This window comes from Frieseomelitta varia, unplaced genomic scaffold (genome assembly GCF_011392965.1).
Source record: "Frieseomelitta varia isolate USP_RPSP 00005682 unplaced genomic scaffold, Fvar_1.2 scaffold_147, whole genome shotgun sequence".
Taxonomy (NCBI): Eukaryota; Metazoa; Arthropoda; class Insecta; order Hymenoptera; family Apidae; genus Frieseomelitta; species Frieseomelitta varia.
The window spans coordinates 208,564-228,761 of record NW_025109161.1 but is presented as its reverse complement, the minus strand read 5'-3'; the positions used below and the strand labels follow the sequence as shown (position 1 = coordinate 228,761).

General features: G+C 36.6%; 2 protein-coding genes and 1 long non-coding RNA gene across 8 annotated transcripts; 1 reads left to right on the top strand and 2 right to left on the bottom strand.

The window, feature by feature from the left end:
• The first annotated feature begins 1,985 nt into the window (after positions 1 to 1,985).
• On the top strand, positions 1,986 to 17,396 carry LOC122534490 (zinc transporter ZIP1-like). 5 transcript variants are annotated; one of them, XM_043665204.1, is made up of 9 exons: positions 1,986 to 2,000; positions 7,354 to 7,573; positions 7,867 to 8,034; positions 8,164 to 8,322; positions 8,433 to 8,594; positions 8,983 to 9,190; positions 9,292 to 9,418; positions 16,401 to 16,741; positions 16,827 to 17,396. In XM_043665204.1, exons 2-8 carry the CDS (start codon positions 7,377 to 7,379, stop codon positions 16,697 to 16,699), a joined length of 1,320 nt encoding a protein of 439 aa, XP_043521139.1. In that variant the 5' UTR covers positions 1,986 to 2,000; positions 7,354 to 7,376; the 3' UTR covers positions 16,700 to 16,741; positions 16,827 to 17,396. The 5 variants fall into 5 exon arrangements, with proteins under 5 accessions (XP_043521139.1, XP_043521124.1, XP_043521130.1 ...); XM_043665189.1 differs by lacking the exon at positions 1,986 to 2,000 and adding an exon at positions 2,092 to 2,226; XM_043665195.1 differs by lacking the exon at positions 1,986 to 2,000 and adding an exon at positions 5,711 to 5,814.
• LOC122534555 lies at positions 2,108 to 3,026 on the bottom strand. 2 transcript variants are annotated; one of them, XR_006307923.1, is made up of 3 exons: positions 2,539 to 3,026; positions 2,277 to 2,453; positions 2,108 to 2,189 (listed from the first exon to the last, which is right to left on the bottom strand). It is a non-coding gene; the product is annotated as an uncharacterized LOC122534555 (long non-coding RNA). The 2 variants fall into 2 exon arrangements; XR_006307924.1 differs by having other exon boundaries at positions 2,618 to 3,026.
• Positions 17,397 to 18,078: 682 nt separating the features above from the next.
• LOC122534531 lies at positions 18,079 to 19,998 on the bottom strand. The gene is made up of 3 exons (XM_043665280.1): positions 19,661 to 19,998; positions 19,104 to 19,226; positions 18,079 to 19,030 (listed from the first exon to the last, which is right to left on the bottom strand). The coding sequence occupies exons 1-3, from the start codon at positions 19,819 to 19,821 to the stop codon at positions 18,853 to 18,855; spliced, it is 462 nt and encodes a 153-aa protein (XP_043521215.1). The 5' UTR covers positions 19,822 to 19,998; the 3' UTR covers positions 18,079 to 18,852.
• Between the last annotated feature and the right edge of the window lie 200 nt (positions 19,999 to 20,198).

The following is a 20,198-nucleotide window of genomic DNA, read 5'->3' as shown; positions in this document are numbered from 1 at the left end:
AAGATAAAAATGGAGATTCCTAAAGACGATGATAATTAAGGCCGTTATCAAGCGCCACACAGATATTTGTCCTTTTTTTTTTTATTCTCTTCTTCTTTCCTTTTTTTCTTTTATAGAGAGTAATATCGCGTTTCCTGCGTGTCAGCGATCCATGCTTGTCCCAGCATAGCAGAATTGCAGGTCACGCGCAGCTATGCGTGCGAAAAAGATAATCGGAGTCAACTGCAAAGAGCAGCGGCGCGACGAATCTCTGGATCTGAATCGCTAAGGAAATTCCTCTTCTAGACATCTTTATGAGCACGCGATAGTGTTCCACAATTCCAAATAGGCTGCTTCATTCTCTCCGGGTATACACGGGCATTTTTCTGAGCAATCTGCATCATTGATCAAATTAGAGTACGTAGCATTCGTTATCATATCAATTTTGTACATACTTTGAGTTGTACTTACATTCTATTCCATTTTATCCAGTCAAAAATGTCTTTTATTTGCTGGTTGATACGTACTCCGTGAAAAGTCCGTAATAACCGTGCTATTTGCATTTGTAGCAACATGCAAGTGAATTAGAATATAAATAGGGTGTGATTCAGCGTAAAAGATTCAGCGTTTTAATCTCCGATGTTTTGATGATGCTAGCGATGATGATGAGCACTCCAATTGATGAACATCTTCTAATACTTAGTATTTTCCAATTAGTCATAACATGACTAGGGGAAAAAAATACGAACGTAGAAAAAACTTGACTTTTCCACTTGTATCGACGTCTTATTTATTATAAGCTTATTATAAGCCTCTTGGCCATATTATCTCCTTCCTCTTATTTTGCACAAGCTCTCACACAGTTCTTTGCAAGCACTCAAGCAAAGATCTCTTTTCACAATTCAAACCGTGAACAAGATACGAAGCGAATCGATTATTTCGGCTGCATGCACATTCTCGTCAAACCGGATCGTTTTTTCGCGAATAGGTATGATGTAATGATCGATCGAAGAAGGAAAAGGATAGTTTGAAAATGATAAAAGACAAGCTGTAACAACTCATTGGTATTCACCTTGGAAGATTGTGTAATTAAAAAGATAAAAAAAGATACGCAAAACAAAAGGGAAACGAGAAAACAGATGACGCAGAAGAAGTATTAATTATGGCGCGAAACAATTCATTGATACGGATGGATGTAACTTGTAATAACGCTGTATAATTATTCGTAACATTTAACTAGGAGTTATATAAAAAATTGTTGACATTTTTTATATAACTACGTCGATTTGTCTATCTATGTAACAACACGTAACGGATAATGTAATCGGTCAACCACTTCAAGTATGTAAATTGACATTAAGGAGTTTCTAATTCCTTCCTTAATTCGAAGGTCGTGCAATATCTAAATTAGGATGGTCGTAGAAAAAACAAATTTTTAAAAATATAATTCAACGTATCTGGTAGGTTGGCAAGATGATCAGAATACAAGGATGTAAACCGATATCACAAATGAACGACTTAACTGGATTGGGGAAAACAATCTTGATAAAATAATTATTATCGTTTTACGAATAACGTTTAATCGCCTTAGATCTGTCGAATATAGAACACTATCTCATTTTCCTCGAACGGATTACTTTCGTTACTCCAATTTTTCGTCGTATACGATCGTCATCTGTCTTTTATGAATGATCATCGAGAAAAAAAGGATCTTCGCATGAAAATACTTTCACATAATTCATACCATGTATATAAGGGTGTATATAAGGGTGGTATAAAATAATCCACCACCGACTTTCATCAGCGACCTAACAACATTTCCTCCCTCTCCACCAGTTTCATTTTATCACGGTCGTTAAGTAGATGCATGAACGTACAACAGGCTATTTATGAATATTATGAATGCAACGCATCCCCACACGTGACCGTGATGAATCGACGACCGAACCCGTAGCCCAGGAATCCCCCCAGATCAAGGAGGGACGTCGCATGCACACACGCTAGGGAATCCCGATAGACAGGTATGAAAGTTTCCTCTGCCCCGTCTCTCTGCTTACTCTCTTCCCTGCAATGCTTGCTATTCTTCATTCACTCATCCGACTCAGTGTGCTGCGGTTCGCCGCAACTCTTACAAGTGCCATTTACGACGTCCTCCGGTGGTATTTGAAGTTTCGTTTCCCGTTTACCCGCGAGACACTGTGCTTGTTTAACTACCCGGGATAATATACATATGTACGATAAACACTAGTAAGTTTATATTTATATTATTGTATATCGTAAGGTCCGCTACGAGATACCTTCTAGTGGAGAAATGGGCTTTGTTCCTCTCTGGGATAATTCATTGCTTCCCGATGAAGTTGATGATCCCTCATCTTTCGCTGATCTCGTTCGTGCAAGACAACTTTTATCTCATTTAGAATTGATTCTCAATTCGTTGTCAGTGTAGCTTGTACTCCAACGTCGGTTGTACCCTCCTGTAAAATGTTTGAATTAACAACAGTTCATTTATAATGACGACGAAAGAGATAACAAAATTCTAGTCTAGTGATATGTGAGTACAGAATTTAAAAATTTGTTTCTTCGCCCATATCAACAATTCAATAATCGCCTTTTCTTTCAACTATAATGTCCGTTTTACCACTTTCATTTTCAATAACCCTCTGTGCCCAATTTTATGCGAACAGCGGGTCTCAGATCATTGATCACTAAAAAATTGCCCGTTTGATCAGTCATCTTAATTACTGCGAATTGTATTGTAAGAGATGATGAAACGGTTCAACAAAGCTCAATAACAAAGTAGCGCAATTTTAATTGAGACGCTTGAGACTGATGGTGCGACAAATCTTGTCTAGTTCACTCCAAGAGAGACACAAATAGATCAATACAACTCATGCACTAAGTACTAATAATGTCATAGGACGACGTTGCACAAATAAATTACAACGCACGATATGATTAAAACGTAAATATGATCGTAAACTACGAAACGTTCTTCTAAAACCAGTCGCGGAATAATTGAAATGCGAATCATCTAAATGGATAGTAGTAGGCGGTGTCAATGCTGATGAATCAATTTTTATCCATTCCAGCTATATTTCCTCCTTTATAGTTACAAACACTTATCGCTTCTGAAACTTGCAATGAATAATTGATGGGCTATTGTCGTACAACTGATCATCCGAACGAAGGAAAAAAAAGAAAAAAACACATCCGTGACTGAGTGGAAAAAAAATGGTGAAGTACTTAAGACGAGAAATAATATTTTGGAAATGTTTGTGGAAATACCGATCTTAAAGACGGTTGGCAATTTATCTCGAATGTGTTCGACCTCGGAACGACAATGGTGCCACGAAGAGGGATCGCTATACATATGTACAAACTATAGGGAAAAACGTTGGAGCTCGTTACAGTTCCGTCGGGTTTTTGGATCATTATGTCGGCCAAAACTGGTTTCGCGGATACGTCGTACGCTATGTCGAACGAAAATTCTTGCAATTTCAGTGGAGTCTGTTCGGTGAAATAATATATTTATCTAGATTTTGATGCTGTTGCGATGTTTATCGAATAACTCGTATTCACCGGTCAGTTTATCCAAAAAAAAAAAAATCAAGTCCTGATACATTTGTAAATGACGTTTTCCTTCTAATTTTCCTCTAATCAAATAATCAATTGATCAAATAATCAATTGATTCTTCTTCCTAAATCGAATAACAGAAACGTTTGTTTTATTTTAAACGAACAACAATGACGATGTATATGTTTATAATTGTACACGAAGCAGAAATTAGTTAAATGTATAGACAAACTAACATACATACGTACCTCAATCTACTGATGACATTGATAACATTATAACTTTTCAAACATCTAATTAATTCTTAATAAACCTTAAATACAGATTTTATCGGTTTTATCCATTCTAACGCCAGAGGATCATTTCATATCTAATAATAATAAGGTTAAAATAATAAGATTAAAATAATAATAATAAGATTAAAATAATCGTAAAAGATATTAGAATTCGCTGTACAATAATATTTATTTATATATTATTTGTATAAATAAATATTAATTATGTAAATAATTATTAATCATATAAATCTTATATTTCCTATTGTTGCAACAATTTCCTACGCAACGTAAAACTCATAAAGTAAAGTCTTTACTTTGTAAAGATTTTAGCGAGTTGGTAACAACCAATAAATAACATTGCAATTTTCCTATGTCACCAGAGAATAACGAAGCAAAGAACGTCAAACTTCGGCGAGGATCGTTGAAATACGCGAGAGGAAAAAAAAGGTTACGATCTATCGGTTACAGTGACTTCAGAGATTGTGCAGTTTACCTTGGATGAACGCAAAAGTCATTTCTTCCCTCTTTGTTTTGCCAAAGAAGCACAGCCAACGTACTTGCACTTTCACTGTACTCGTGGCACTACATACCACGTCTGTGTACCCATTCGCTCTGCCCCCAACGTTTAACGATCATTTAAATCGATTGATCCCGAGTCGAAACTATCTCGAGACAACTTTTAATTTCGAAGTTAAACGACTTCGGAATGTTTACGATGTTCCGCAAAACTGATTTCAAGCATTTACAAATAAATTCAGTATATTCTCTTATGATTCACCCTTGCAGGCGTGTTACACATATGCGTGTACGTGCGTGCAAGAAAGCATTTCCGTGAAGAAAGATGAACTTTCAGTTGACTCTTCAATGGCACACTTTTTGGATCATCAAATGACACACTATACTCGCACGGATGAACGTAATTTTTCTTAATTCAAATTTTTCAAGCAATACTTTAGAAATGTAAAACTATACTTAAAATTATACTTAAAATTGTACTTTAAAAATGTACTTAACCTCCTACGCTGCAACTGATTCGCGGACCATAACGAGTGACCGAACCGTATACAATAATTCGTCACTTTCTTTTTCTTTTGAAGTCGTCGGTATGATATCACTGAATAGAAATTATTAAGAAGTAATAAACTTATCATTTGTTTTGCCTGGGTTACAGTATTTAAATATACATAAAACTGAAAAAATGTTGCAATTTAGGACAAAAAGTTGTTGACGTGCCATGCACGTCATTCCAGCGCAAGAGGTTAAAATTGTACTTTATCTATAACTGTTGGAGTCATGAAAGACACCATAGTTATGCCATTGATCAAAACACATTCCGATCAGAACTAATTGTATTGATTCGTGCCATCTATCAACAATTATGTATCATTATCCGCAGAGGTATCAAACAAAATGTGAAAGAAGTGAAAAGTTCATCTATGAAATAATCGCGATCTAAAACGTGTCAAACCGGATGTTTATTGAAAATGTCCAGTTAAATATCTGATATAATAATTCGTTGAAAGATCGTAATCGTTATTTTCACAAGGAGGTCACGCACTCTTTTTACTTTCTAGTTTTTATTCTTTCGAGTAGGTGGACATACGTCTTCAGTTCTAATCTGATTAGGGAACCCTTCATCGCTGTAACACGTACATGTTATCGCGATCCTAGTCGCGAATTGAATGGTTAGAATACAAACTCGTATCGACATCTCTGCTGCGCTTTATCCATATATTTATCTATATATAGATAGATTATCTATGTTGATAAATGTATATATAGATAAAGCGCGGAAGGATATCGATCATATATATATGTATATAAATACCTTCTGTAAAAAAGATAATTAATAATACGTCTACTCTTATGATTATACGAAACACTTGATGAAGTGCTTTCAATTGGATAATAGCTAAGTGAACGAACAGGTGTCGCGGCGTATTAACGTAGCTACGTTCAAGCATCAATGCGAATTTTCGAACGGTGAGTCAACAAAAACTACCACCCTATAAAAATAGAAGTTGTCCCTCGTAATTCTTTATTATTATTTACTGTTATAAATGTTAAGTGAAAAATTCGGAAAATTCACTGTTCATTGAAGAAAATCGTGCGATAACGAGAGGTAACTGCAAACTACTTACGAGGTACACTTTATCTTGACACTGAAGTTCTGTTGATTTTATTTAACCAGTAATTCAATAACTGTCCTTACGAATCCAAATTTTTCATTGCGTCTATGTGCTCTGACTGGAAACAACGAATCGCAAGCAAAGTTACAGAATTTTGTTTCGCATTCTTCTTCTAAAGGACAGTTCCTCTTAGGAAAATTATATTGAGGAAAGACCCTTAATATTCTATTATTCTTAATTCTTAAGAAAATTATATTAAACAAAGGCCCCTTAACAAAAAGAGACATATATTAAGGGATTGTCTTTCTTAAATTTTTAAATAAAAAATTCATCGACATTCGAAATTCGATTTCCCAATGTCGTTACACATCGGACAAAACGTCTTATCTATAGCTCGATTAAGCCTGAAGTATTCCACATTCGATATGGCCACCCCCGATTATGAAATAATCGCGCAAACACAGAGTCCCTAACAGCAATTTCAAGTGGTGCGTAATCGTAACCCGATCCCGATCATTGATACACAATGTCTATGGACTTTCTCAAAATTTTGAGTCAACATTTTGCAACATCGGTTTTCATTTGTTGGCCGAAAACGGAAGTCACTTCTGTTGCAACAGAAGTACTTTCCTTCTTTTTTTTTTTGTTTTTGGAACTATCTTGCTTTGTATGCAAATTTCATTTGTATGCAAATTTCAACGCTTCTAAAATATATAAGTTTTACACCTTTGTTATTTAGAATCGGAAAAAGATAAGGTGCAGTAAGTTTTGTAGGCGATGTGACCTTAATTTCCTCCGGGGTAAAATATTTATAGAGTTCCGGGTTTCAGGATAATCGATGAACAAAGTTTCTGCCATGTTCGTAATCATTTGCAACTTATTTACTGTCGTTGCTGCAACGATGGATAAAAATAAGATCTTACGATGAAGTATCGTGTAAGATTTTGCTCGAGTAAGAAAAACATCAAGGCATAAATAAAAAATATTATATATATATATATATATATAATAGTAATATTATAGTTTTAATAGTCACCGTTTTTAAACTGTTTGAAATGCATTTACGGCTATTTAAGATTTCGCTGTAAATTTCATTAGCATTTTTTGTAGCTTTTTTAATCCTTTGTCAAACAAAAATAACAAAATACACCGCAACTGCACCTTTCTTCGATCTTTGGCCTTGACATTTTCACTACCTGTAAAAATAAAAAAAATGAAATGAAAACAGTAACAGTATGAATAGAGCTTCAAAATAATACCAACAATTAACGTACTTAATCGGCGCAGTTGCACGACAATTGCTGAGAGATAATAAGATCGAAACAAATCCAATTGTATATCTTTTATATATTTTCAAAGACATTCGTTTACTGAAATTTGGCTTGTAAATTAGGTGAACCGTCGGTGAAAGAAGATATGTCGTTAGAAGATGAAACTCCTACGCAAAGTACCGTCCATCCGTTCCACGAAGATCAGGACAACGATCAAGACGTATTGGTCGCGAAAGGCGTGACGATGGTTATCTTATGCACGGTGAGCATCATCATGGGCATCGTGCCGATGCAAGTGGCGAAGCAATTGAAATGGAACACTTCCGGTGTTGAAAATCCCAGGTATCCAGATATGTAACAACCATAATTTTTTATTCAACCTCGCTATTCAACCATCGATAATTTCTTCTAATTTCAATGTTATTTCAAAATATTTGACAAAAATTGAAGTGTTTTTAACTAAACTCGCCCCAAATGTGGGTCACGCTGTGTGCACATTGAAATTAAAACCTCAGACTTCGAGATTTGCACGTTGTATTATCAGTACGACGGTTATGATATATGTACATAGTTATGCGTATTATGATACCTGCGAAAAATAATTGCTGTAACATAATTTTGCCATGTTGCGATAGGTCAATGAGATTGGTAAGCTTGCTTCTGGGATTTGGCGGTGGCGTTCTTTTCTGCACGACGTTTCTTCACCTGCTGCCGGAAGTGAAGGAAGGTTTGGAGCATCTTACGGCCGAGGGGAAACTTCCGGAACTTAGTTTCTCTTTAGCCGAGACGCTCACTTGCGCTGGGTGAATAAAAAAAAAAAAATTAATTTACTCCCTTGTCGTATAAATTTCAATTGCAGAGAATAATTAAGAAAAAAAGAAAGACATTTGGTAACTGCGTTACACACGTTTTTTCTTCTCTCTTCTTTTTAGTTTCTTCATTATGTATTTAGTCGAAGAGTCGGTGCACACGCATTTACGGAAGAAGCAGACACGTAGAGAAGGTTCTAGCAAGGACGTTACCAAGAGCACCAACGAGCTAGTTGAAAATGGACAAACATTGCCAAACTGCGTCAGCGGGCACTCACACTAGTAAGGAAGATGTTATTTATCAGCTAGACGTTGTGGATCTTATGCAAATGAAACGGGATGAACCTATACATATATATATATATATATATATATGTACACGCGTGTTGTAGCAACGGCCACGGTCATTCGCATCACTTGCCTGTCATAATGGACGAGAAAGACGACTTCGTCATAAGTTCACTACGAGGGTTATTAATAGTTCTGGGTTTATCCGTGCATGAATTGTTCGAAGGACTCGCTATCGGGCTAGAAAGCTCAGCTTCATACGTCTGGTACGTTTGCTCGTTGCTAAACAGCAAAACTACTTGATTTAAGTGCATATAAAACAGAACGTAATCGCAATGTATAATAGAAGTAGTCTTGAAAGGCACAAGTTTGGAATGCATTCGCTACTAACTAAGAAACTAAAGCAATTTTTGATATAAATTCATCATTCTGGCTAAGAAATTAAAGAACTTTTTGATAGAAAAAAATTAGTTAGTTGATATAAATTCGTCAAGAGTTCAATTCCAATTCAATGCTTCAATTTCTCAGTCAGCAGCGAATGAATATCACCAGTTGTTGACGAATTGTTTTTTCAGTTGGTAGTAATCGTGAAATTAATTCATACGTAATTTGCCAAACATTGATAAAAATGTTAATGTTTGATCATGTTTCCAGGTACATGTTCGCGGCAGTGGCGGCCCACAAATTCGTGATAGCGTTCTGCATAGGTATGGAGCTAATTGCCTCCAATACCAGGCGATATCTCTCGGTGATTTATGTCTGCACATTCGCGGTTGTCTCTCCTTTAGGGATCGGCATAGGAATGTGTCTGGTTGGAGGCGAAAGCGCTGCTGCCAATGGCATATTTCCCGTGCTGCTGCAGGTACAAACGACATGTTTTTTTTTACGTTCTTTTACAACGTGATCAATTAAATATAATAAAAAAAAAAAAAGGAAAAGAAAACAATGTATAAACATTTACAGGGTTTGGCATCTGGTACTTTGCTGTACGTGGTATTTTTCGAAATCCTCCAAGAGCACAGAACTGGCCTCTATCAATATTTATCCATTCTGCTTGGATTCGCTGTGATGTTTGGATTGCAGATATTGAGTGAGTACAAAATTTGTTTTCAAATGAAACTCTGGGGGGATATCTCGCATACGAACAAGAGCTACGGGATTTAAATGCAGAGAAAGAAAAACAATCGACGTACGGTTAGGTACGTAAAGTGGAAATCACTGTTCTCTTGTCGAAGTTATCACCGCCACGACAAGAAGTGAGAAACGTTTGTGCATTAACGAGCAATAAGTTCAGCGGGTAATAAAATACGACTAATCTTTCAATTAAGGCCTCGTCCAATGATCGAAGTCCTCTCTGCAATTAACTTACGATTACAAGCGTATTTGTTGTAATAAATTAAGCGACTTTGACGCAATTTGATGAAAGCAAATAAACAAAAATTATCATCGCGCGCTTATCGATTGCCAGTGTGGAGAGTAGCCAGTTATCGGCTGGTGAAGCGCACAATTTGAACGTGATAGAACAGAATGCCGACGCGTCGAGGTCAACGTTCGAAATGCCACGATTTGAAAGGGAGAAAACGCCAGAAGAAAAGACCAACTTTCCAAATCGTGTTTGAACCGAGACTGAATCATCAATAATAATAATGGAACTAACAATTACTACACGAACAAGAACAAATCTCTTGGCTTGGCCCTAAATGCCAATCGAATTGTTCTTCAATTAATTTAGATATTATAAAAGTATCAAATTATAGCAAGATCAACTACAAGATTTCAAAAAATATATCAAATATTTCCTTATACGAATAAATATGTTTGACAGTTGGTTCAAAGCTAAATCATACTACATCGTCGTAGCGAAACAGCAGTTTTTTTTTTTTTTTTTCATCCGCGTCAATGATTCAGCTCTGTATCGAAAGGCCATTGCCTTTCACCGCGAAACTGCTTCACCCATTTACGCACTGGCATACCTAACTCACGGTCAACACGGACATTTACGTAGCAAACCTGATCTGAACCTGGTACCGATTTAACTTTCAGTAGCATAAGGTTACTGTCAGAACACATTCCAGCTGAATGATTTAACGAGGAGAAACGTAAGATTCGCGCTGCAAAGACTGTGGAGAAACAAAAATTCTTAAATCTCTAACTAAACCACTTGCGCTGGCAACCGATTGCGGATAACGAGTGACCAAAAGTCGCTCGTCGCTTTCTGTTTGAACTCTGTTTGTCTCTTCATCGTGACATCACTGGATAGAAATTACTGAGAGGTAGTCAATTTATTATCTGCTTTGCCCGTGCTATACTCTAAATATATACTTAAAACTGAGGAAATGTTGCAATTTTTGGGACAAAATGTTCTCCACGCTGAAAACGACGACAGTTCTTTCTTAACAGTTCCTCGAACTCGAACGATCCATTCAACAGAATGACCCGTAACGATCTACTTTCCAAAATCATCGAGCATCACGGTCAGCCGCGCTCGGGTTGATCGATCCATCGATCAATAAAAGAAAGAAAAAAAAAAGAAAAAAAAAGAAGAAAGCCGCACCAAGCACGCGATGCTTGCCAATCATTCATTCTACTCGGCGAATCGTCAATATGTATCCGTGAGCCCGCGCTCGCTATACATATATCAGGTCACCAAACAGTCGCGTCGGGTTCATACGTGCGCGGGGAACACATTTACATACACGTTGGCTGGCGGTGGCACGCAACCATCCAGTGTGTACTGGCAACAGCACACAAACCGTGTACAACACACGGGGCGGAAGAGTGGGAGGAAAGGAGAGAAACGAGAATCAGTAGTCGCTGGTAGGGAAGCGCGACCGATAGAAGGGGAAGGGAGCAGGAAACGGCGCGGCTACGACGTAAGACGCGAGGGGATCGGAGCCGAATGGCCAACCAGTCCTGAAGAGTGTTCAATTCACCGTCGTCGTGCCGCGCGTGGAACGGCCAGGCGTCAATTCGCTCCGAGGCTGAGAGCTCGTTTCTAACCAGTTTCTACCTCGAATCCTCCTCGCGATTCCCAGAAACAATGATCTCTCCGCGAGATTATCGGCCGGCGTTGCAGCATTAGACGCGCATCCGGGTGGGAGTTGGTATCCGAGTGCTAGATGGTCATTTCGCAATCCGCGATCCGTTTCCAAAGGAAAAGTGAAGTTAAGGTTGCGACACGAGGTGGCAACCAGCGTGTGGTTTCACCAGGTAACAATTTGGCTCACAGGTGTGTTGTTTCCCACACGCAGCAACTTGCCCGTGCGTGAACAAATCTCGAATCTCTCCGCCTACGATTACCATTTTGTTTTAAAACATCGATGTCATTTAAAGTTGTAGAAAATGTAAGCGAAAAGTACCATAAGTTTGCCGACACTCCCTGTGAAGAATGGAACCCGAAAACGAGTAGAAGACGACGTAGCGAGAGAGAGTCCTTCAAAGCTTCACGTTTCTGCTAATGTCTAAGGTAACTTTGGTCTTTTCGTTTGTACGTCGTTCGCCAATGGTTCGTGCGCGTGTTAAGTGAAAAAGTGATCGCATCGTTGGCGGATTGACCGTCTGGACAAAGAAGGGAGAGGTGCGATAAAACGCTTGGTGGAAGAATGAAAAACGAGAGATGTTAATTGAAGATTACGTGAGAGAGAAGGACGTGGTGAAGTGGTAATTAGAAGAAAAAAAGAAAAAAAGTAACCATTCACCTTAGAGAGACAAAGAAAATTAAAAGGGAAGCTTCTTTGAATTCAAGTTCACCTGCAAAGTGATTAGGAGAGAAGAAAAAACAAAAGAAGGAAATAAAGATGGAAGAAGCAACAATGTCTACCGTTTTGTTGGTAGCGAAGATAGGAGCAATGGTTGGTCTTGGCTTTGGCTCGTTGCTTCTCGGCATGTTGCCGTTGATCGTCGGACGTTACAGGATGAATCATCGTCAAAAACGACATCGTGGGATCTTCAGTAATTCCAGTACCTGTACCTCCACGTCGGTTTCCAACGCCTCCTCCTCCAGCGTTATTTCCGGATCTGCAACAAACTCGCAAGTACGTTTCGAATCGCGGTTATCGAAATTTCGACGAGAAAATTCCAAAAACGTCGAATTATTTGATCTTCGACTTCGAATAAAATTATCCGGTCCAGCTCACGACAGTTTCGAATCATTCTGCATTTGTATAACACGTGCCTATTTCATTCATTTCGTTATTGTCGTGATCGAATGTCTTGTCAGTCGAGGATTAAGTAATTCCAAGCTGCTTTTTCTTTACAATATCTGTTTCGATTGAAAACAGAATTCGTCTTCGCACAAGCTAGGTTAACAATAACATTGAGCAACAAGACTATAAGACCCGACGATAACAGTTAACCAAGCTTCTCCTCTCAATGATTTAACAAAAAAAAAAAAAAAAAAAAAAAAAGAAAAAATAGAAAGTCGTTTCATTTAAAAGCTACAAGATGACCGGCAAATGTAAGAGACAATGTAACGTGTAATCTCCAGGGCCTGCAGACGTCGTTGCTGCTGTGCTTCGGCGGCGGCGTCCTCCTATTCACCACGTTCTTACATCTAGCCCCGGAGGTCCGTGTGAACGTAGAAAGACATCAAACGAACGGCCAGCTGCCTACGCTGGGCACGCTAAATCTGTCGGAGCTGCTGTTTTGCGCCGGATTCTTTCTCGTCTACTTCGTTGAGGAGGCAGTGCACGCAGCGCTGACGGGGAAACCCGACTCGTCCGAGGCGTTGCTCTACAGGACGGTGTCCGTGCGTAGATGCAACAATCAAACAGGTGGGTCGACAGCGACGAACACCGGCTCGACCACCACCGTGTCCACCATAACCAGATCCACCTGGAAGGAAGGTAACGACGAGTCGAAAGATAGTGAAAACGAGTCGAGCAAACGATCGTCCAGGCTTGAGCATGGCCTGGACGATCAGCGCGATGGCAAACGACAGGACAAGGTGTTACCTGCCATATTTGTCCTGTCTTCTTCCATGGAGTTGTCTTCCGCGCAGCACAGTGCCCAGGACACCGCGAGATACCGCGATACGAATTACCCTGGAACGAAACACCAGCACGAGCACAGTCATGCTGCCATGACGAAGAACTCGTCGGTACAGGGACTGCTGACAGTACTGGCGCTGTCCTTCCACGCAATTTTCGAGGGCCTGGCCGTTGGCCTGGAGCCCTCCATTGGCTCCGTCGTTTACCTAGCTGCTGCCATTGCCACCCACAAGCTGGTGATCTCGTTCTGCGTCGGCATGGAGCTGTACGTCGCTGGTGCTTCCACCAGGACCACTCTTGGATATCTGACGATATTCTCGATGGTGACGCCGATCGGTATTGCCGTCGGATTGGCCCTCGGTCATTTCAAGAACGACAGCGAGAATTTAGGGCCCACGCCGACCATACTGCAGGGAATGGCCGCCGGGACGTTGCTATACGTGGTTTTCTTCGAGGTGTTGGCACGCGAGAGAGCTAACGAGAAAAGTGGCCTCTTACAGTTGACTGCCATAATTGTTGGATTCATGCTGATGTTGGGTCTACAAATCGCCAGTGAGTGTTTTCCGGATAATAAATCCGTAGCTCCTATCTCGAGCGTGTCGCGCGATATTTGCTTGCGAAACTGTCTTGCGTTCTTTTCCGTGAGTATTCAAATTTCTAATCCGCGGCGAAGTTGTTGCCTCTTCGCGGACTTTGTTTTATCTCCCCGTTACTTTTATCCTCCTTCCTTTTTTTATAGATCGGACGTTCGACGACAGTGAGTATGACATATTTCTGGAAATGTAAAAGGGACTAAATTCTAGTTACCTTCTCCAAGAGGAAAAGTAGATTTAAGATGATCTTACTGCACGGTAGCAATTAATATTTTATTGCGTTACTGCCACGCAATAATAATCTGATCTAAACGAGGGATTTATACCGCATTTATCTCGTCTAATACATGCGAGAAAGTTCAACTCTGTTATCGAACTAATTGCTCGCAACGCCGGCCCCTATCTGCCGCCGTTTTGGCAACCTTTCGTTCTCTTCTTTTCTTTTTTTTCTTGAACCCATCAACGTCGGTGCAAACCTATTGCCGGTACGTCCTTGATGCAATCACCACCCACGTGTTCTCGCAACACATCTACCTATCGATTCAGCGAGAAGTTAAACGGCACCGTCTGAAAAGTCACGGCCACGAAGATCGTGAAAAATCGAACTGCACACCGAACTTTATAACACATTGGACATTCCTGAATTTATCTTCCAACTTTGAAACGAAAAGGAACAAGTTCGTCTCGTTAAGAAATTTCATAAAATCTCTTCAATTCTTATCGTGACATTTTGTTTACTGTTTCAACGCTACCCGTGACATTTTGTTTACTGTTCGATAAATTTTCACAGACAGAGATACACATAATTGAAAGTATTTGGTCTTTTATTACAAAAATACTTTTTACATATATCTATATTTACATAACTACATATATATATATATATATGTAGAAAGTATTATAATATAGTATTATATATTTATATTATTTATTTTTAATTATAATATTATTACTGTATTATTAATGCTATAAATAATACTGTTAAACTACTATATACTTTATATAGTATTATTTATATATTTATATTATATATGTAGTATTATTTATATTATATATTATATATATAGTATTATTTATATTATATATTATATATATAGTATTATTTATATTATATATTATATATATATAAGTATTATTTATATTATATTATTTATATATATATATAGTATTCGTTTGCCTAGCTATTATTTGCTTTTATTTTTTTCCGTCAGACGAAACGATACCCCCCAACTATAGCTTTCGATTGCAATTGGGTTAATGACTCTGATAACGACGACGTGCTGAACTCCTGCTTCGAGGCAATGTTGTCTGCCGCGTCAATTTCTCGCGACGAGCAAATCATAGATAAAACTCGGATGTACCTTTATTAACGTATTAACCTATTAATCCACAAAAAGTACGTGATATCATTATACATGTATATTCAAGTAACAAGCACGTGCATCTGTACACGTGTACTTGTCGAGGCGTACACGCGCCTTGCAAGGATCTATCGATTTGAGAATGGATCGTTTTGCAAAGCTGATAAGAAAAGTTATGGAAACTATCGAAGAACAAATCATCACTTTGACAATGCAGTTGATAGGATTAATCTTTAATCTTCAATGAAAATAATATAAATTGAAGAAAGAAAAAAAATGTGCGTATCTTATTCTGATAACTTTTGATACAAATGACGAAAGTTTTTAGAAGTTATCTTTTATTCATACGAGCAAAAATGTTTAATGTTACACTGTTTCTTTTTTTTGCACTCGTTGGGAGTAATTGAAAGTTACCATGATCTCTTTTTTTTGTGTTAGTAGTACATTTTATAAAAAAGTATTTTTACTTTTAAAAAAATTTACTTTAAAAAGTAATTTACCTTTTGTTTCACCATTTGTGAAGAAACGTTAGGATTATGTTTGATGGTACATAATGAAAATTTTCATCTGTCAACCACAAGTGTTTACTAAATATAGCCTTTCCAACTGGTGTATGTATGGAACGTTTATAGCGTTTGTTGTACGAGTTATGTACTTAAAAGGTCTAAGCAATTCGACCGACTTTCGACCATTTTCTCGCGTATGGATCTGTAATTAAAAATTCGTAGCAGACGAAGAAGTTATCAGGCATTTATCAGCCAGTTTTTATGTATAACAGAAGATTTATAGACGTTATACAATATAAGAAGTGGTAAGAAAATATATTATAGTATTGTTTTCTTATAGAAGATGAATGTTATCTTCATGACTGTAGATTGATTTCAAATCACAGATTAGATCTTATCTATTTACTATAGGCTTCACCTTACCTTAGGCTTACAATTAAATACCCATCCATCATTTAGATATAAAAGTGCTTTCCAATCTGTTTTTAATTGCAGATAGCAACTGTATTGCACTTATCGAATTTCTATAACCTATCTGTTTGAAGCAAATGAAATTTCTTAAAATGACAGCTGCTAGCAGATCATATTGCTTAAAGAAAACATGGTTTCTGTTTTATTTTGCAGCCGCACATTCTCATTCCCATTCGCATTCGCACTCGCATTCACACGATGGCCACGCAGACGTGCATAGTCACGAGGTTGACCACCATCAGGAGAGCGATCACAATCACGAGTTGGACTCCCATGAACACATCTACCCAAACGAAATGAGCGAACGAATACTCACCGATAAGATTTACAGAGTAACAGAAAGTATCGCAGAGACTGTCAGCAACGTTCTATCCTCCACGATGAAAACATCAACTGACACTCCGTTCAGAAGCAGTAGTAACGAAACGGCATTGCACACGAATCGAAGCTAAAATTCATTTTTGACGGGGAATCCTTCGACTGATTCTGAGATAGTGAGTAGACAATTTTTCTTTTACTATCCTTTACGGAAATTACTTCCGAGGATACATCAACCATGCAATTCATCGATTATTTCAGGACGATGTAATAAGTTAAACGAGTAAGAGAAATCTTGATGGATGGCAGTATTATGGAACTTGGATTTAAATTTGGAAGAGAAGAACAATATTCTTGCTCTACGCGTATCGTACAAATGTCATCAATTGTACAAAAATGTAAATGATAAATGGTGATGTTTACGGGTGATACGGTAAAAACGTATCCAAAATAAGAAGAAAATGTCAGCATACATTGTCATTTAATGGTCAAATGTGATACGATTCACGGGTATAACCACGTGATCGCGTTACTTACTACTTTTTTTTTTAACGTATGGAATATCCATATGAAACACTATCTTTTATATTATTTAGATTAGGAAAATAGGACTATTTCTTAATTATTTATACGAACATTTAACAACTTGCTCATATCATGTGCATATTGCATAACATTGTAACGAAATGGGGTATATTTTGCTACTGTCGAATATCGATTCTTTACTTTCGAAAGTGATAACTTTAATCATTCTCATGATTTTAAGTGTTTATAACTTTTGTATGTATTAATATTTTTTTTTTCCTACGTGATTATTTACGACACGTGTCATTAGGAATGATAATATATTATCATTGATACAAAGATTTGCAGCATTAAAACAAAAATACTGTATCCTATAAATATTTGGGAACGTCATGTCTTATTCATTTCTTCCACAATTCAGTGTAATGAAACAAGTACACTACTATTTATAAATATATTTTATGTAATATACAAAAATATCACTTTTCTTAAACCAAAGAATCAATTTTTAAACATAAATCATATTTTTCATAATATGTACATGAGGCAATAAATTGAAAAAAACACGCAAAACAAAATATTAGATAATTAATTGTACCTGTCAAAATTCTCCATATGATATTTTAAATTCTAAACAAGACAAGTAGTAATACATAAGTTCTTATAGTACAATTAAGATTGTGACAATGATTATAAAATAGAAGCTATCCGAATTTGTGTATTTTTAATAGCTATTAATAATATTTTTAATAGCTATTGTTGATTTTTATTATTTATTATCATAACTCACATAGTATAGCATAAATGCTAGTGTATGAACATATTTGTACATAAAGTTTTTTTTTGACAAATAAGACCTACACACATTGTCATACAAATCTATTTTGTATATAGCAAAATTTATTAATAAAATAAAAACAACTTTAGCAACAAAAGTACAAAAATTTTCCCTTCTCTAATAAATAAATATATTGACGAATTGTGCCAATTTAGATTTGTAACAGAATTTATTGTACAAGTAATACAATTTTCTGTTATGGTGCACACATGTATATTTTTGCTAATTATACACACTTTGTCGTGGTTTAAAATTAATTCTCAGTAATGTGTCTTTTATTTGTTAATACTTACACTGATTCCAAATATTATATAATTTATTATAACATAAAACCTTTGAATTTTTTTTCTAACATTTATTAAAACTGCTGAAGAAATGTGCACAATTCTACCACTACTGCTAATCAATTACTTGAATGAAGATGATATATGTTTTAAAAAATGTGCTCGTGTTACAAAAACATTTTAAATTGTGACAAAATTCTTCTTTCACTTCTTTTTCTATTTTTTTAATTTTTAAAATATAAATTATATAATTTCATACATTAAAAAATGTAAGATATATTTTGCATTTTATGGAATCAGTTTTTCATCATTTACACATTTCATGCAAAATACGATAACAATATTTAGATTTTTGCTTTATATGTTCTTCTTGTAATTATCAGAACTTGCAAATAATTAACAAACACAAAATAAAAGCAACTTCTGGTTATTCTCAACATAATTTTGCTTGTTATCTTACAACATTTATAGAGCAAAGATCATAGAAAGTATAAAAATTTATAAACTTTCAAGAATTCTTTGCTTAATGTTACATCTTCTATCTTTGTCATCAATTCTATTTTGTTATGTTATTGCAAATTTTTTCTTTAGACGCGTTTAGTACACACTGACATACATCAATTATAAAACTCCGTTTAATCTACTTCTTTGGTATCTGTTCATCAACGAAGTTTAGATAACTGGAACCAACTTTGATGAACGCAAGCCCAGAACTGATGCCAATTACTGTACATAGAGTTGGATTAGGTGGTACAACAGATCGAAGTACTGCCCATACTAAAACTGACCCAAAGCTCAGCAATACAGCTCCAGCAGTACTACAAAACATATAAATGAATTTATTAACATCTTCAACAAAAATTGGAATATATTAAAATAATAATGTCCTACCTGTACAGAACTTTTACACATGTAGGAGCAGTTTTCAAGTGATCACGAGTATATATGTAAGACCCAGTGCCAAGAAGAGCACTTCCCAATAAGAAATTTGTAATATCTTTCTTTGGAAAGACCCTAGAAATGTACCAAAAAAAAGAGGGGCAATAAGTAATTTAATAAATAAAATAATAAAAAGTGATTGCTGCAACTGATTGTGATTTTGTTTATTACAATATTCGCTGGATAAAACAAATTACTATCTAATTAGAATTGCACTCATAAAAAGAATGAAAAACATTAAATTACATGAGCCATTATGTATGCCAAGTACAACTCGCCGATCGAATGAGGTAAAATAGGTCATGACATTTATATTTAAATGACGACTACGTTTGACAGAAAACAACGAGCATTCCAGTCTCAAAGTTTTAAATAAATTGAAAAAAAATGTATCGTACAGCATTTTGTCTCTAAAGATTACGTAACATTCCAAGAATTACGAAACCCTGTAATTCAGTGGAAAGCAGTAGAGGTTAACATTTGAAGGCAGAATGGATTCGCTCTCTTACCTGATGACAAGACTCGGGTTCATTACGTTAATAGACAACGCTGTGTACGAGGCGACACCGAAAGCAGGAGCGTAAAATTTGACGAGGCTACATTTCGTGATCGGTTTCAAGCCAAGTTTCTGCAAAATTGTACCGGCACTCGTGCTTCCTGCAGCGGCCATTGTTCGTCCTCACCCGACTGTTGTCAATGATCTACTGATCCGAATAATCGTGACCGTAACGTAATCTTGCGTAAGGAATGTTTACACGAATTTCAACCAAACGAACGGCCTCGGATAGACAAAATTTTTGATGTAACAAAGATAGAAAAATGGATTCCGGCAGTGTGTTCACAAATGCACATTAATGCAGTGAATCTATCGTGCAATGTGTTCTGAAATAAAATTAATATACTCATTGTAAATAAAATTGACTCTCAGTTATAAATATTTTCTTTTTTTTATTTAATTTCGAACATGGTACCTCAAGTCTGATTATATACCAACTCATTGTTCATATCTCTTATTGTCAAATAATGTAACCTACATATTTCAAATCA

Excerpts from the sequence above, each read along its gene's own strand:
- LOC122534531 (XM_043665280.1), bottom strand. The coding sequence starts at position 19,821 with ATGGCCGCTGCAGGAAGCACGAGTGCCGGTACAATTTTGCAGAAACTT. Across the intron at positions 19,227-19,660 it reads AACCCGAGTCTTGTCATCAG|GGTCTTTCCAAAGAAAGATA; the intron begins GTAAGAGAGCGA and ends GTACATTTCTAG. Across the intron at positions 19,031-19,103 it reads TGTGTAAAAGTTCTGTACAG|TACTGCTGGAGCTGTATTGC; the intron begins GTAGGACATTAT and ends TATGTTTTGTAG.
- LOC122534490 (XM_043665180.1), top strand. The coding sequence starts at position 12,126 with ATGGAAGAAGCAACAATGTCTACCGTTTTGTTGGTAGCGAAGATAGGA. Across the intron at positions 12,363-12,814 it reads GATCTGCAACAAACTCGCAA|GGCCTGCAGACGTCGTTGCT; the intron begins GTACGTTTCGAA and ends TGTAATCTCCAG. Across the intron at positions 13,869-16,400 it reads GTTGGGTCTACAAATCGCCA|CCGCACATTCTCATTCCCAT; the intron begins GTGAGTGTTTTC and ends TTTATTTTGCAG.